This window comes from Puma concolor, chromosome B3 (genome assembly GCF_028749965.1).
Source record: "Puma concolor isolate L17-30 chromosome B3, mPumCon1.1.hap2, whole genome shotgun sequence".
In the NCBI taxonomy this organism is placed as follows: Eukaryota; Metazoa; Chordata; class Mammalia; order Carnivora; family Felidae; genus Puma; species Puma concolor.
Genome location: NC_141672.1, coordinates 102,509,143 through 102,522,896, shown reverse-complemented (window position 1 = coordinate 102,522,896; position 13,754 = coordinate 102,509,143). Strand labels below are relative to the sequence as shown.

General features: G+C 41.5%; 1 protein-coding gene across 7 annotated transcripts in view; it reads left to right on the top strand.

Moving 5' to 3' along the window:
• ALDH1A2 (aldehyde dehydrogenase 1 family member A2) overlaps positions 1-13,754 on the top strand; it is a 130,631-nt gene that overhangs the window by 104,891 nt on the left and 11,986 nt on the right. For all 7 annotated transcript variants that reach the window (XM_086710793.1, XM_086710787.1, XM_025918550.2 and 4 more), the window contains one exon: positions 12,173-12,275. In XM_086710793.1, the coding sequence (XP_086566919.1) occupies positions 12,173-12,275 (103 nt within the window). The remainder of the gene's footprint in view (positions 1-12,172; positions 12,276-13,754) is intronic.

Here is a 13,754-nt window from a genome sequence, read left to right as displayed (position 1 = left end):
AAGAGAACCCAGAGAATCAGCTGATGAATTCATAGAAAATTTGACACTGCAGGCTTAGCTGGTCACATTTTCTTCTTATATGCAATTTTTGTTGACTTAAGCTTTTACTGCATAAAAGCACTATTCCTGGTGCACCTGGGTGGCTCAGTCGGTTGAGCATTCAACTTCGACTTCGGCTCAGGTCATGATTTTGCAGTTCGTGAGTTCTAGCCTCACGTCAGGCTCGCTGCTGTCAGCATGGAGCCCTCTTTGGATCCTCTGTCCCCTTCTCTCTGCCTCTCCCCTAATTTTGCACACACTCTCTCTTTCTTTCTCTCTCTCAAAAATAAACATTAAAAGAAAAGCACTATTCCTAAGAGAAGGTGCAAGTTTCATTTCAGTCATAAATGTTGGTTTCTGAACTTGGAATTTAACCACCATTTCCCATATTCTTCCTTCCCCATAAGACCATCAGTACAAAAGGTTTTTCATTTGTACCAACTTTAATTGGTCCATTTAATTTTTTATTTGTCAATATGAAATAATACTATGAGTGAACACAGTATGTCAGAATATGTCCTTGAAATAGCTCACTGTAATTATTAACCGCTTTTTTGAGCTTGAGACTTCTATCTGTAGAGTAAACATCTCTACCTGGGTATCTAAAATTCTTTCAGGTAACAGACAAGTTGGTTCATGACCTGGCCCCACAACTTCCCCTTTCTCTAGCCTTCCCAGACTGCTTGCAGACACCTAGACGGGCCGTGCCTTTCAGTTCTGTGACTGAGTATGTGCTGTTTCTGCTGCCTGAGTGCCCACCCCTCCCTTATCTGGCCAGTGAGTCCTTAGCATCATGATTGTTGCCTTCCTAATGTGCAGATAAATGAGAACTGGTCAACCTCTGTAGTGAGTATGGTGGCTTCATTCTTATTGAGACGTATTATCTCAAGTGTTGCCTCTTTTTCTTTTCTTTTTTTTAAGTTTTATTTTTGAGAGGGAGGGAGAGAGTGGGTGCACAGGGGGTAAGGACAGAGAAAGAGAGAGGGACAGAAAATCTAAAGCAGAGAGCCTGATATAGGGCTTGAACTCACGAAGTGTGAGATCATGAACTGAGCCAAAGTTGGATGCTTAACTGACTGAGCCACCCAAGTGCCCCGCCTCTTTTTAGTTCTAATTGTAATCTCTTCTTTTGTCCTCTGATCTGTTCTTTATCTTCACCACCTTTTGCTTTCCTTTAAGTTTCTTTTTTTCTCTTCACTTCTCTTTCCCTGTCAAGCTCCAATTATTTTAAAATGTAATTAATTTATTCCTAAGGCATTTGACTTTAATTAAAACCATTACATCATATTTTAAATAGTCAGGTAGATTCAATTTTCCCCCCAACAGTTCCCAAATGACAACAAATAGATGTATGACATAATTGCTCTAAAAAAATAACACTTTCATTGTTTAATGTATATTTATTGAAACCTTTTTGGGGTATAATTGATACATAATAAATTGCACATAATGTACAACTTGATACGTTTTGACATATGTATCTACCTATGTGACCACCACCACAGTTCAGATAGCAAATACGTCCATCTCCCTCAGAAGTTTCCTGCTGGCCCTTTGTGATCTCCTCTTTTTGCCCTCCACCTCCTGCCCGTTCTCAGGCATGGATCTGCTTTTTGCCATGGTAGATTGTTTGCACTGTTTGGAATTTCATATAAATAGTAACACACTGTATATACTCTTCTGTCTGGCTGTTCTTATTCACACAGTAATTTTGAAATCCATCCATTTTGTTGTGTATCTCAGTAATTCATCCCTTCTTGTTCCTGAGTCATATTCCATTTTGTGGATATACCAGAATTTGTTCGTCATTCACCTGTTGGTGGACATTTAGGTTATTTCTTGTTTGGGACTGCTACAAATAAGAGTTCCTGTGAACATTTCATGTACAACTCTTTTTGCATCTGTATGTGTGTGTGTATTTCCTTAACTCTTGGATAAATACCTAGGAATGGAATAGCTGGATTGTATGGTAGGTTAAGAAATTGTTAACTATTTTCCAAAGTGGTGGTATCACCTTACATTCCTCCCAGCAATGTCTAAGATTTCCAGCTCCCCTACCTCTTCTCCAGCATTTGGTACAGTCGGTATTTTTATTTTTAGCCATCCTAATAAATGTAATAGTGTTATCTCAACATAGTGGCTTTTTTTAAATATATGTATATCTTGGGAACTTTTGACTACGCACCACATTTATTTAAAGGTTTTTAAAATTATAGAAGCCCATTTGAAAATTTTGCTACAAATTTATTTCACAGATATGTAATTAATGCCAGTTCCACCTGATTATTCATTAGCTTTCTGAGTCTGTTTTCTAGAAAAAGGGGGGAGTGACACCTACTTTGCCAAGCAGTTATGAGCATTAAACTAGATAATATCTGTGTAAGATCCTGTTATACAGTTACCCTGTTGCTGGCTAATAAATGATTCTTCTGGGCTGGGGATGAAATCAGACATTGTATATATTAATTATCCTTAACAGTATTTGAAATTAGGTAATTATCAGCCCATACCTTATCATGAGGTAGATCGACATAACATACCATGTGGCACAATTGAAATTGAATTCACTCAGATTTTATAGGTGATCTTGGTGCATCTGTTGGGGAGCTTTTCTCATTCTCAGGATCACATCACTCGTGCATATGTGTGCTTGTATATAGAGTTAGTTGGTTTTATGTGGTGTTTCCGTTGCACATTTAAAATTTTTGGATTCTGGCCCTCCTCACTGTAACGTTAGTTTCTAAAGCACAGTAGCTAAAACACTGAGTGCATACATATTGACAGTTATGGTCCTGGAAGAGTCCACACACACACACACACACACACACACACACATACATACATATAAATATATAATATGTTTATTTTAGATTGCATATAAGAGTTCCTACAGTATTTGTCTTTCTCTGTCTGATTTATCTCACTTAACAATGTCATTGAGGTTCATCCATGTTGTCACAGATGGCAAAATTTTAGTCCTTTTTATGGCTGAATATATATTCCAGTGTTAATATATACCAGTTTCTTTAATCATCCATTGGTGGACTCAGGTTGTTTCCATATCTTGGCTATTGTAAATGATGTTGCAGTGAACATGGAGGTGCAGATCCCTTTTCTAGTTTGTGTTTTTGTTTTCTTCAGAAGGATACCCAGAAGTGGGATTGTTGTTGGATCATATGGTAGTTCTATCTTTAAGTTTTTCAGGAACCTCCGTACTGTTTTTCATAATGGTTGCAGCGATTTATATTCCCACCAGTAGTGCCGAAGGGTTCTCTTTTTCTCCACATCCTTGCCATCACTTGTTATTTCCAGTATTTTTTATAGTAGCCATCCTAATAGAGGTGAGGTAATATCTCGTTGTGGTTTTGATTTGCATTTCCTTGGTGATGAGTGATGGTGAGCATCTCTTTGATGTGTGTGTTGGTCATCGGTGTGTCTTCTTTGTTGAAGTGTGTTTTAATCTTTGCCCACTTTTTTTTTTTTTTTTTACTGTTTTGTTGTTTGTTTCATTGTTGAATTTTAAAAATTCTTTGTGTATTCTGGATGCAAGTCCATTGTGCTTTGCAAATATTTTCTCCTAGTCTGTGGTTTATCCTTTCATTCTCTCAGCAGTGCCTTTTGCAGAGCAGAAGTTCTTAATTTTAATGGCATCCAGTTTATTGATTCATTATTTTTTTATTTTCTGGATCAGGCTTTTGGTGTCATGCCTAAGCAACTTTTGCCTAACTTAACATGACAGAGATTTTCTTTTATGTTTCCTTCTAGAAATTTTATAGTTTTGTGTTTAACACTTAGGTTTATGATGTATTTTTATTTAATTTTTGTGCATGTTGTAAAGTGAGGAACTAACTTCTTTGTAGATAATACTAGTTCCAGTACCGTTTCTTGAAAAGATGGTCTTTGTTTCTACTAAAATGACTTTGTGCCTTTCTCAGGCTGCAGTTGTGCATATTTGTATGGGGCTCTTTCTAGACTCTGTTCTGTTCCACTGATCTGTGTGTCTGTCCCTTCACCAATACCACACTATTTTTGGTCACTGTAGCTTTATATAATATAACATAGGAGATTCTCCATCTTAACAGGAAGAGCATTAAAAACTAAATACGTAATCTTCAAAGATGCCGATATTCAGTGGAGGGACCTGAGAGAGAGACACATACAGACAGACAGAAAAAGAAAAGTTCGGGAAAGAGAATGAGGTAGAAGGTGGCCATGTGAAGTGTTCTGTTCTTAGGAATACTCACAACATGAGGTAGCCTATTGCAGTGTGCATAAAGCACATTTCACTAAGTTTTTCTGACAAAATCTGTATTTGATATTTCTCTCTCTAGAAAGGCGTTTGCATTCACTTAGAGGGGAACTACCGCTATGGCCTCTGGAGTATCTCCTAGTTTCTTTTCTGGAGTAGTATCTTTGACAGATAGATAATAGAAGACCTGAGAGAGAAGCATTTGTCTAGAATATGAAAGCCAACTTATAATTCCCCATATTAATGGTGGTGGGTAAAGAATTTTTACAGGCAAATCAAGTGATCACATAATTCCCCAAATCATTTTCAGCTTGCTTTCATCAGTTTTTACTTCTTTATCCATCTATTCTCTTTTAACTTCGTAGGCTCCTTGGCAAATTATATAGATTGTTCCAGAGGGAACATGTCACTTAAATATGAATTTGAACATGGCCCCTGGTATGATTACCCTAGGGAGAAGTGACTTACTGGTACATCACAGAATGTCTGCAACAGTAACAAGAAGCTTATTTGAGGTGGCTGCTTGCCATTTTACTTCAGCAAAAGGCCTTTGAAAAACAAACAGAGTTACTCAGATGGAAGATAGGATTAATTTCTCCTTATGCAACTAAATACATAAGCAATGCATGTAAATATTTAATAAGTGAATATAAAAGGGCTCTTATAAACACAGAGTCAATAAACAACCTCAATAAAGTACAGGAAAGCAGTTTGCACTTTGCTTGGTGTGGTGTTTTCTTTGTTCAGTTAGATTAACAAACCATGATTTCATCATTAGTCAACAAGATAGTAGAGAGACCATCAAAGCAAACTACAGGAGAGTCCAGATTGATTCGTGCCAAACAAATGTTTGTGGCTAACAGCTGTATTATCACTGATTCTAATTTACGCAGCCGGGGTTCTCCTTCACTTCCTAAGTGAGATGAATGTCATAATGCATGGTGTAGACACCCTCGCTGCGGCTTGAGTAATGAATTGGGTCAGCTCTTTCCACTTGTAGCCTCGCCCCTCTTTGTAGGTGGGGGAGTTGCCCTGCTGTCGTTTTGTCTATTTTTTTAAAAAAAGCTCATGATCTTCTTTCTAAGATTGTAGGGGTCCACTAGTAAACCATCCAGCATTTGAATCAAAAATACCAGGTGAATGTGTCAAAAAGCACCTGGATGTACAGGCTTTAAAGTATCTTCTTTTCCTTCCTTAATTCTTAAATCAAAACTTGAGTACTGAAGAATAAGAAAAAGTATGCTGTGGCCTCTGTCTGCTCGCTGAGATTATTTATTCTGCAAGGGGTTTCTCTCCTTGGAGCTCTGGGTGATAATGAGCAGGTCCTATGATGCCCATCCCTTCATTCAGTTCACCTGGTTAGTGGGAAATGTAGTACCATTGACTTGAGTACTCCACGATTCTTCCTATCAAAGCAAACCAAATCAACCAGAATCTTGACTTTTTTAGTTATCTGAAATACAAAGGGAGAGTCCTATGTAGTTAACAGAAGGATGGCTAAGTATCCCAGACAGTTGATCTGGAATATCTGTTAGCTGTGGATAGAGTGTTTAGCTGTCAGAATTCTACTCTGAGCAAAGGGGACCTAATCCCCAGGAGAGCATCGGGGAAGAGAAGAACCACAGAGAGAAGCCGTAGTGGAGCAGAAAGAACCCTAGGCTTGGTACGGGCACTCTGAGTCCAGTCCTGGCTCCGCCTCTCAGTGGATGCCTGTCAGCAAGTCATTTCTTGACCTCTCTGAGTCACGTTGTTTTTTTCCCGGCTATAAAATGGGGGTGGGGGGTAATTTTGCCTCACAGAAATGGATGAAGATTAAGTAAAGTAATGTTTGTGAGAACAAGCAGTACAGAGTATGTGTTCAGTAAACAGTAATGTTGAACAATTGCAAAATAGAACCAATGATGCAAGGTTAGAGACAAGTATGGGAGCAGTGCCCTTAAAGTTTCTTTCATCTCATAGTTCTTAACCCTAGCAGCAAATTAGAATGTTCTTGGGAACTTTTACAAATAATCCAGAGTAAAATAATCAGAATCTCTTGAGGTAGAGCACAGACATAGAAAAAGTGTTTAAGTGCTCCAGGAGCGGTACAGCCAATGTTAGATGAAGTCATTCCCTTCATTAAAAATGAGGAAATTTAAGCCAAAGATAAGTGAAAGGGAAGCCCAAGATTATTCTGCTAGTTATGGCAAAGTACGACTACCTTGGACACAAGCATCCTGTATTCTCTCACTTGTTTCTCTAACATGGTCTCTGATTCCAAAAGACCTCCTAGAACAGGTGTCATATTCTGGTGCAGTGACCCAACAAATGAGGAAAATCTTCCATATGTATGTCCGGTAGGTAGGTAGGAAGGTAGAGTCTCTCTGTTCACGAATTCAGGCTAGAAGACAACTATTAAGAACAGTGTGAGAGTTTTGTTGGATCAGAGACCAGACCTGTGGGGAGGGTGGGTCTGGAAAGCTAGCTTCACAGAGGAAGTGGCAGAAATAGGTCAGGAAAAATGATTTTATCAGGTAAGCAAGGGGAGGAAAGGCATTTTAAGCAGATGAAACCGCCTGGGCAAACACATAGAGGCATGTTCCAGGAAGGGCATATGGTTTCATGTGACTGGAGGGACAGGTGCGATGGGACTGGTTGTTAGCGGCCATGTTGGTTTTCATAATTGGAATTTGACAGTTTTGAAATTGCTGTTATCACTGAAATTAAAGGAACTGCTTAACTGTTTTGGTCTTTTTACTTTCAGGTAGAAATCTGAACAGACTGATTTGGCCTATTCTTTCTAGGTATTTCAGAAAGGCAAGAAATACCCAATGACATATATTTTTGTCATTCCTGTCTCCATCATAGTTAGCCAGTAAACACAACAGTGAAAAATAAGGGGAGGAGGGAAAAAGCCATAGAGTCAATCTGTTAGAGGTTTAAGAAGTGAAGATATATTCCAAAAAGCAGGCATCTTCAACCAGCTCACTGAACTCTGTACTAGAGATTTTTGTTTTGTTTTTTTTTTAAGGAGGCATGTCTCTGAGAAAGAATCCACCCTTATTAATAGATGTAATTCACTAATTAATAAAAAGTTTACCCAGCTTCAGGAACACTGTTCAGGGAGCAGCAGCATTAAATAAAGAGGGCATGGAAAGGCCTTTTGTGTTCTTTTTTGTCCTGTATGAGGAATCCTTTCCCTTGCAAAGCACCAAATTGCATTTCCCTACCCTGCCCACATTGCCGTGAACGTGTTCTGGTACATTGTGGCTCTTCCAGGGATACTCCTCATATCAATCCTGAAGCCTTTCAAAACATGGATGGGAGTCAGAGTCGATCTGTGCCAACATTCCTGCTGAGAATGAGCCCGGTTCCAATATGTGTGGGGGAGCCCCCACTTCCCGCTCTTGCCTGTTTGGGGTACACAGATACAGCTGACTACAGGGAATGCAAAGTTAAGAAACCACGTGGCTGGAACACTATCACTTACTCTTTCATAATGATCTCTGTCCAGGAAACTTAAAAAAAAAGAAATCAGGTTTTTCTATCATTCTGTGCAGCTGCATGCTTTGATGAAAAGCTACTTCTGCTCCATAAGCAAGAAAAACGCAGAAGAACGGTGGACAGATTCTAAATACAGACAGGGGCTCCGGGAGCCCTATGTGTCTTTTAAAACCCTTCCAGCCAACTCGAGTACTAAGAATAGAGTAACTACTTGGCTTGTGCCTTCATTCTGCACATGAAGAAACTGAGGTTTCAGGAGCCAAAGTGTCACTCCCAAACTGAAGGAGGAGTTGGGCACCACGCCAGTGTGTAGTACCTGGGTCTCTTGACACCTGTGGGTAATCCATAAACCTGAATATGGTTGCAGTTAGCCAGCTTGTCAGTGATAGGGTGGGAGATGTTGCCTATTTGATCAGAATAGGACTTGGTTTTATAAATCTATCCCTACTGACTTGACTCTTAACCACTCACAAGACCTGTGTGTCTTGCGGCCCCATTTACCTCTCCGTGCACTTCTGCCTTCTGATCCTGCATCAGGGGTTCACCGTGACCGGGGTCACACATACTCCCAAGGAGTACTACTCACTGTCTCTCCCAGGCCCTTGTGTGGTGTCTGTATTTTGTTCTTTCTGACATTGTCTAACTCCATAGATTCTAATTTTGGGAACCCTTGTATGGGCTTTGTACAGGTAGTATTTTTGGTCGGTTTGCACGGGACCTGTCAAATTTTATAAGCAGACATGGAGTCAATTCTCACTTGAACACTTGAGTTTTAAATATTACTTTTCCCTATTAAGAAAATCTTGCTAAAAAAAAAAATCCCTTGCTTTGGACTTGCATCTGTTTTCCTTTCCATCACTTCTTTCCCCTTCTTGGTAATGATAATGAGGAGTGCCTCCCATTTGCGGTCATTTAACCTGTGTCCACTCACGGAGAGAATTCATGAGTAATAATGGGTTCTCCAAAGCCCTAATCTGTGGATAAAGACCGGAGGGAGAGCTCTGACTCTGGCTTATAACTAAGTACCTCAGAGCCATAATTCTGTCCACTCTTATCTAATATTAAATCTGACCCAGATTTTTGTCCCAGTGGACTGTAAAGCTACACTTAGTGAGCACCTGCTAGGTTTGTGTGGGAGTCCTCTTAGCTGTGAGGTCCTTCCTGGTACAGCATTGCACCCGGCACGAAGTTGGAGAACCAGGAATATGTGTGTTGAATGAAGGGGATCAGTGAAAACTGCGTTTCCTCAGTGTCTTGTCCTGAGGCCCCTCCAGATGGGAATGGTTCTCCCGTGGCCTAACACATTCAGTTGTTTCTTGACTCTGAGCTGCAACTTGACCTTCTTCCAAAGATGAAGAGGAAAGGCATTATTCATCTGAGATTTGCCTCACAGTGTTTAGCACGAATTTGGTTTCTAAGGAAAGGCTGGCAAAGCACTGACACAGGAAAAATTATTCTTAGGTATTCTCTGATGACCATAGACTGAGCAAGGTTTTTGTATAGTTACCGTAGCCATGAAAATAATCACTGGACAACATTCCTAGTGGCAAAAAATACCAGCCCCTAGAACTTTTTGATTAATGTCAGGAGTAGGGCTAACAGAAATGCAATGCCAGCTGGGCCCGCACTCCCTTTACCAACCCCAAACATTTATTCAGCATCTTACTGTGTGTGAAACCCATGATTTCCCCTTGCTTTTGCTTGTTTTTTAATGTCATTCTGAAGGCAAAAATGTAAGTTTTGCAACTGATGGTTTGTGATCATCATTTGTATCTATAAAAGGTGATATTCCTACTCACCTGGATACAATTAGGAGTTCAGGGACAAGGTTTTGGTGGTGAGTGGCACACATTAGGTGCTCAGGAAATACAGAAAGGAAGACGGAAAGTTGAGAGGGAGGCGCATAGAGGGAGTGATCCTCGCTCATGCCCTGGCATCAGTCTACCTGGGGTCTGACAGGCTCTGCCAGCCCACCTGCTGGGTAACATGGTACCATCCATTGACTTTCAGCTCGTAAGTTTGGTCATCTTTAAAATGAGATAGTATCTACTATGTAGGGTTTTTGAGCGACTTAAATGAGCTAATTACATGTAAATGGCTGACATAGATCAGCTCAGTAAACGTTCATTTTCTAATATAATTAATAATAAGTTTGGGAATTCCAGTGATTGCCTTCTTTGAGAAAGCACTCGTCTGTTTATCTTCCTGGACTTAAAGATGAGTCATCATCAATATGGATTCCTCAGGGCAGAGAGAGCCAGGAACCCTAGAATTCCTCAGGAGAATCATCAGTCACAGAGGACAGCCGTCAGGGACTCCCCATGGTGCTCTTGTCCCAGCTGTCCTCCTCTGAAGGCTTCCCCTCTCAAGCTAGGGATCTCAGGCGTCAGTCACAGTTTTCACCTGACCGCTGTCCTCTTGCCAGAACAGAGGGCCAGATTCTCCTTTCCATTGTGTACATACATTTTCTTCCTGAAGAAGAGGAAGCATGTTTTCCTGAGAACAGGGCCTTTATTAGCCTGTCTTCTAGGGAGTTTGCCTTGAGATAGAAGACAGACAAACTGACACGGCAGGAGAGGCACCATCTGGCTGGTGGGCTGATGCCTGCCCATTAATCTTAGGGCTGGATGTCAGTATTTCTTAACCTCTTGGAAACTAGCATTGTCCTGTAAACTAAGAAACACCAATTCTAGCTCTTCCAGAGACATCACTATTTTTCCCCCATGGTTAGGTTTCCTCGGAGTGAAAGTACATTTTCTAAAATTTTTGCCATAAGGTAGAGTAATAATAAAAACATAAAAGCATTTAATCCAGTGAATGAGTAATACTGGCAACTGAAGGAAGTCCGAGAGTTTCCCCAGTATTTTCCTGAAGCAACTGATAAGCGTAAGCAGTTTGGGGGAAGTGGGGGCAGGGACGGGGGAGCCCTGCTTTGGAAAGTCTTAGCAGTAGCTCCTCTTACGATCACCTCCATTGCTCTGCACTGAACATGGAAAGAGAGTGGCCTGGCTTCTCCCGCCTTCACGTAGCTACCATGAGTGGGCACACTGTGTACGAGGAGGGTTTTAAGGACGAAATATCTTCACTTAATCCTCAAGACAACTGAATTCTGAGGTAGATACTATGTTTAGCCCCAGGTACAGAGGAGGAAACCGAGGCTCCAAGAAGTAAAATAAATTTTCCAAGGTCAAACAGTTGGTAAGCAATAAAATCAGTAGAAAACTTCCAGGTTCCAGAACATTTTCTCTTAACCATGACTACCCTGCCTGAGGAATTGTTAGTCCTACTTGAAGATCTCAACAAGAGGCTGGAGGGACTCAAATTTAGCATTTCTTTTCTCCAGGCTTTTAAAATATTTTATTTTCAGTAGAATTCAGTAGCATTTTTGATCCCAACAAGAGCAAACTGCCCATATGGGCAATTTGGGGACTCGGTATTTCCCATAATGTGACCTCTACCCTGATAGTAGAGTAGCACCCTGTTATGAGTCAGGTTCTCCGGAAGCGGCTGCTGAGATGGAGTTTGCCAGGCAGGTTATGTATTAGGGATCGCTGCTGAAGGGGAGTGGGCACAAGGGAAGCTGAACTGCAGTGCAGGCCTGACAACGTCCGCCAACCACATGCAGCATGGCGGAGCATCCATGGTCCTGCAGAGCTGTCCTGTGGTGAGCTGAGAGCAAGGGCCTCTACACCCCTGCTGCCATCGGTGGATAGGCCACCCACGGGAGGGTATTCCCTTGGGCAAGGAAAAACTGTTCAGCTGAGGCAGACTCTTAAAAGTGGACAGCATTTCTATCACTGAGGCAGTGTGTTCTTCTGTTTCCATCTTGACACTTTCAGTTTCATTGGAAGTGTGAGTTTACACCATGGTAAATGTTATCTCTAACTCAGCCTATTGTTTGCTTGGCTTCTAGGTAAATAGGCATTGCACAGTATAGACAGGTCTTCAGCCATCGGGAATCCTTCTACTCTAGACCTAGGCAGAGGCAAAGGTGTAACATCTATATTTTCTTTGAGCCCTGTGATTAAAGTCATATGTGGCATTTTTTTTTTTAAATACATGAAGATTTTGTTTTACATTCATCATGTATCATGTCTTTCATGTGGAGCCAGTTGGCTTTTTTGGAGACCAGTGATTAAGATTCCAGATTAAACCCTCTTTCCATGCTCCTTCCATCATGAAACTAAAGCAGTCTTCCAACTCACTTCAGCACAGACATTAAACTGCATCCCAGCTGACTTGTATCTCGTCCGCCCAACCCGACCACAGGATTTATTCCTGCCGCCTCCACTGGGTTAGTTTGCCTTGCAGGATCAATTACTGTTGCCCAGAATTGGCTTGGCCACTGACTGTCTCAGCTTCAAGGTGTGCAAAACCTTCCTCCATTTCCTTTCCTTTCAGGTTGGAAAGCTTATCCAAGAAGCAGCTGGAAGAAGTAACTTGAAGAGAGTAACTCTGGAACTTGGAGGGAAAAGCCCCAATATTATTTTTGCCGATGCTGATTGTAAGTCACCCACAGATCTCATACATGTGCCAGCACACTGCCTTCCGGTGCCCTCTTTGTATCTCCACTTTGACAGGACACTAAGAAGAAGATCTGGGAGACTAAGGGGCACTTAAGTAGAAGAATGTGGCTCTTTCCTTCTAAGGAGCAGATAGACTAATGTTGGGAAAGAACGCTTGTCAGTTGACAGCTGAACAGAGTTTGTTTTCTGGACACTAATGAGCTTCTTTGACTCTGTGATGCTGTAGAGCAGGGTAGAAGAGATGAAGGCTTGCTCAGGGCTGTGCAGTGCAAAGGGGAGTGGCCTAAGCCTCCGAACGGCTGAAATACCCTCTCTCTGCCGAGATGCAAGAAATCTGAAACTTCTCAACTGTGCCTGGTGGCTCTGCAGATCATTAAAAAAATACTAGTTCACTAGGCCTGCCAACATTTCCCCAAACCCCCAACCCCTTCTCTGTTTAGTGCCCCCATCCTCTGCTGCTTCCATGACTTTCAGCCAGGATGACAACCTACTTTGGTAAGTCCCGTATGAATGGACCTCAATCAGGTGATTACGCCTTGGAGGTAGGACTCTGTGGCAGCATGGAGCAGCAAACCTAGGAAATCCCATGTCTCCAGGCATGATGCCATGCAGTCCATCCTGCCTAGGTGTGGCCTTTCTGTTTAGAAAAGCTTTCCAGGGAATGCAATTCCAAAGTCTCTTTCATTCTTTCTTTTTCTTCTTCCCATCCTGCCAGGCGCAGCTGCTTTCCCTTTCATCACTGGAGAGATCAGAAAGCAGAAAGCAGTTTGTCTGACTCTCAGCCCCAGCTTGGAGTCCGCAGAGAGTTCAGCATCGGCTTCATGCTGGCTGTCCGAGGGATCAGAACTCTCACACCTAAATTTCTCTTGGGGAGTAGGCCCTCCACTCACACCACTGGTTGACTGATGGGAGTCAGTCATTTAGCAGCTAACACACCATACTTACTAGTCCTATCTTGAAGGATACGCTACGACATGAAAAAGTTTTATGCCATTACACCATCCCATGTAAATATAGAGGAAACTTGTTGATTTTCAAGAAGATCAGTTTCTGTTCTAGCTTATTAATTCAACAAAATATAAATTGAGCATACAGCTACAAGGTTCTGTAGGGTAAGGTTACACGTTGGCAGTCCACAGACAAGATGCAGGCATACATATGTTTACCTGTCTAAATGTCACACAGCACTTGAAAAAAGAAAAACTGCACATTAAAAATACTGACTTCTGTTTTTTTCTTAAAATTGACCATCTGGCAGCCAGTGGCTTACATTCATGCAGAGCAACAGCCAAATGTAGTGTCTTTCCTTCTGAGCCTCCATCAGATTGTTTCAGTAGCTGGCAGATTCCTACCGTTACATTATCTGCCTAGCCCCTTGGCATCCTGGAGTTTGAGACCCCTGTTCTAGATGACGTGGTCCAGTCCTTCTTTTTACAGAAGAAGAAAGAGGCTCAAAG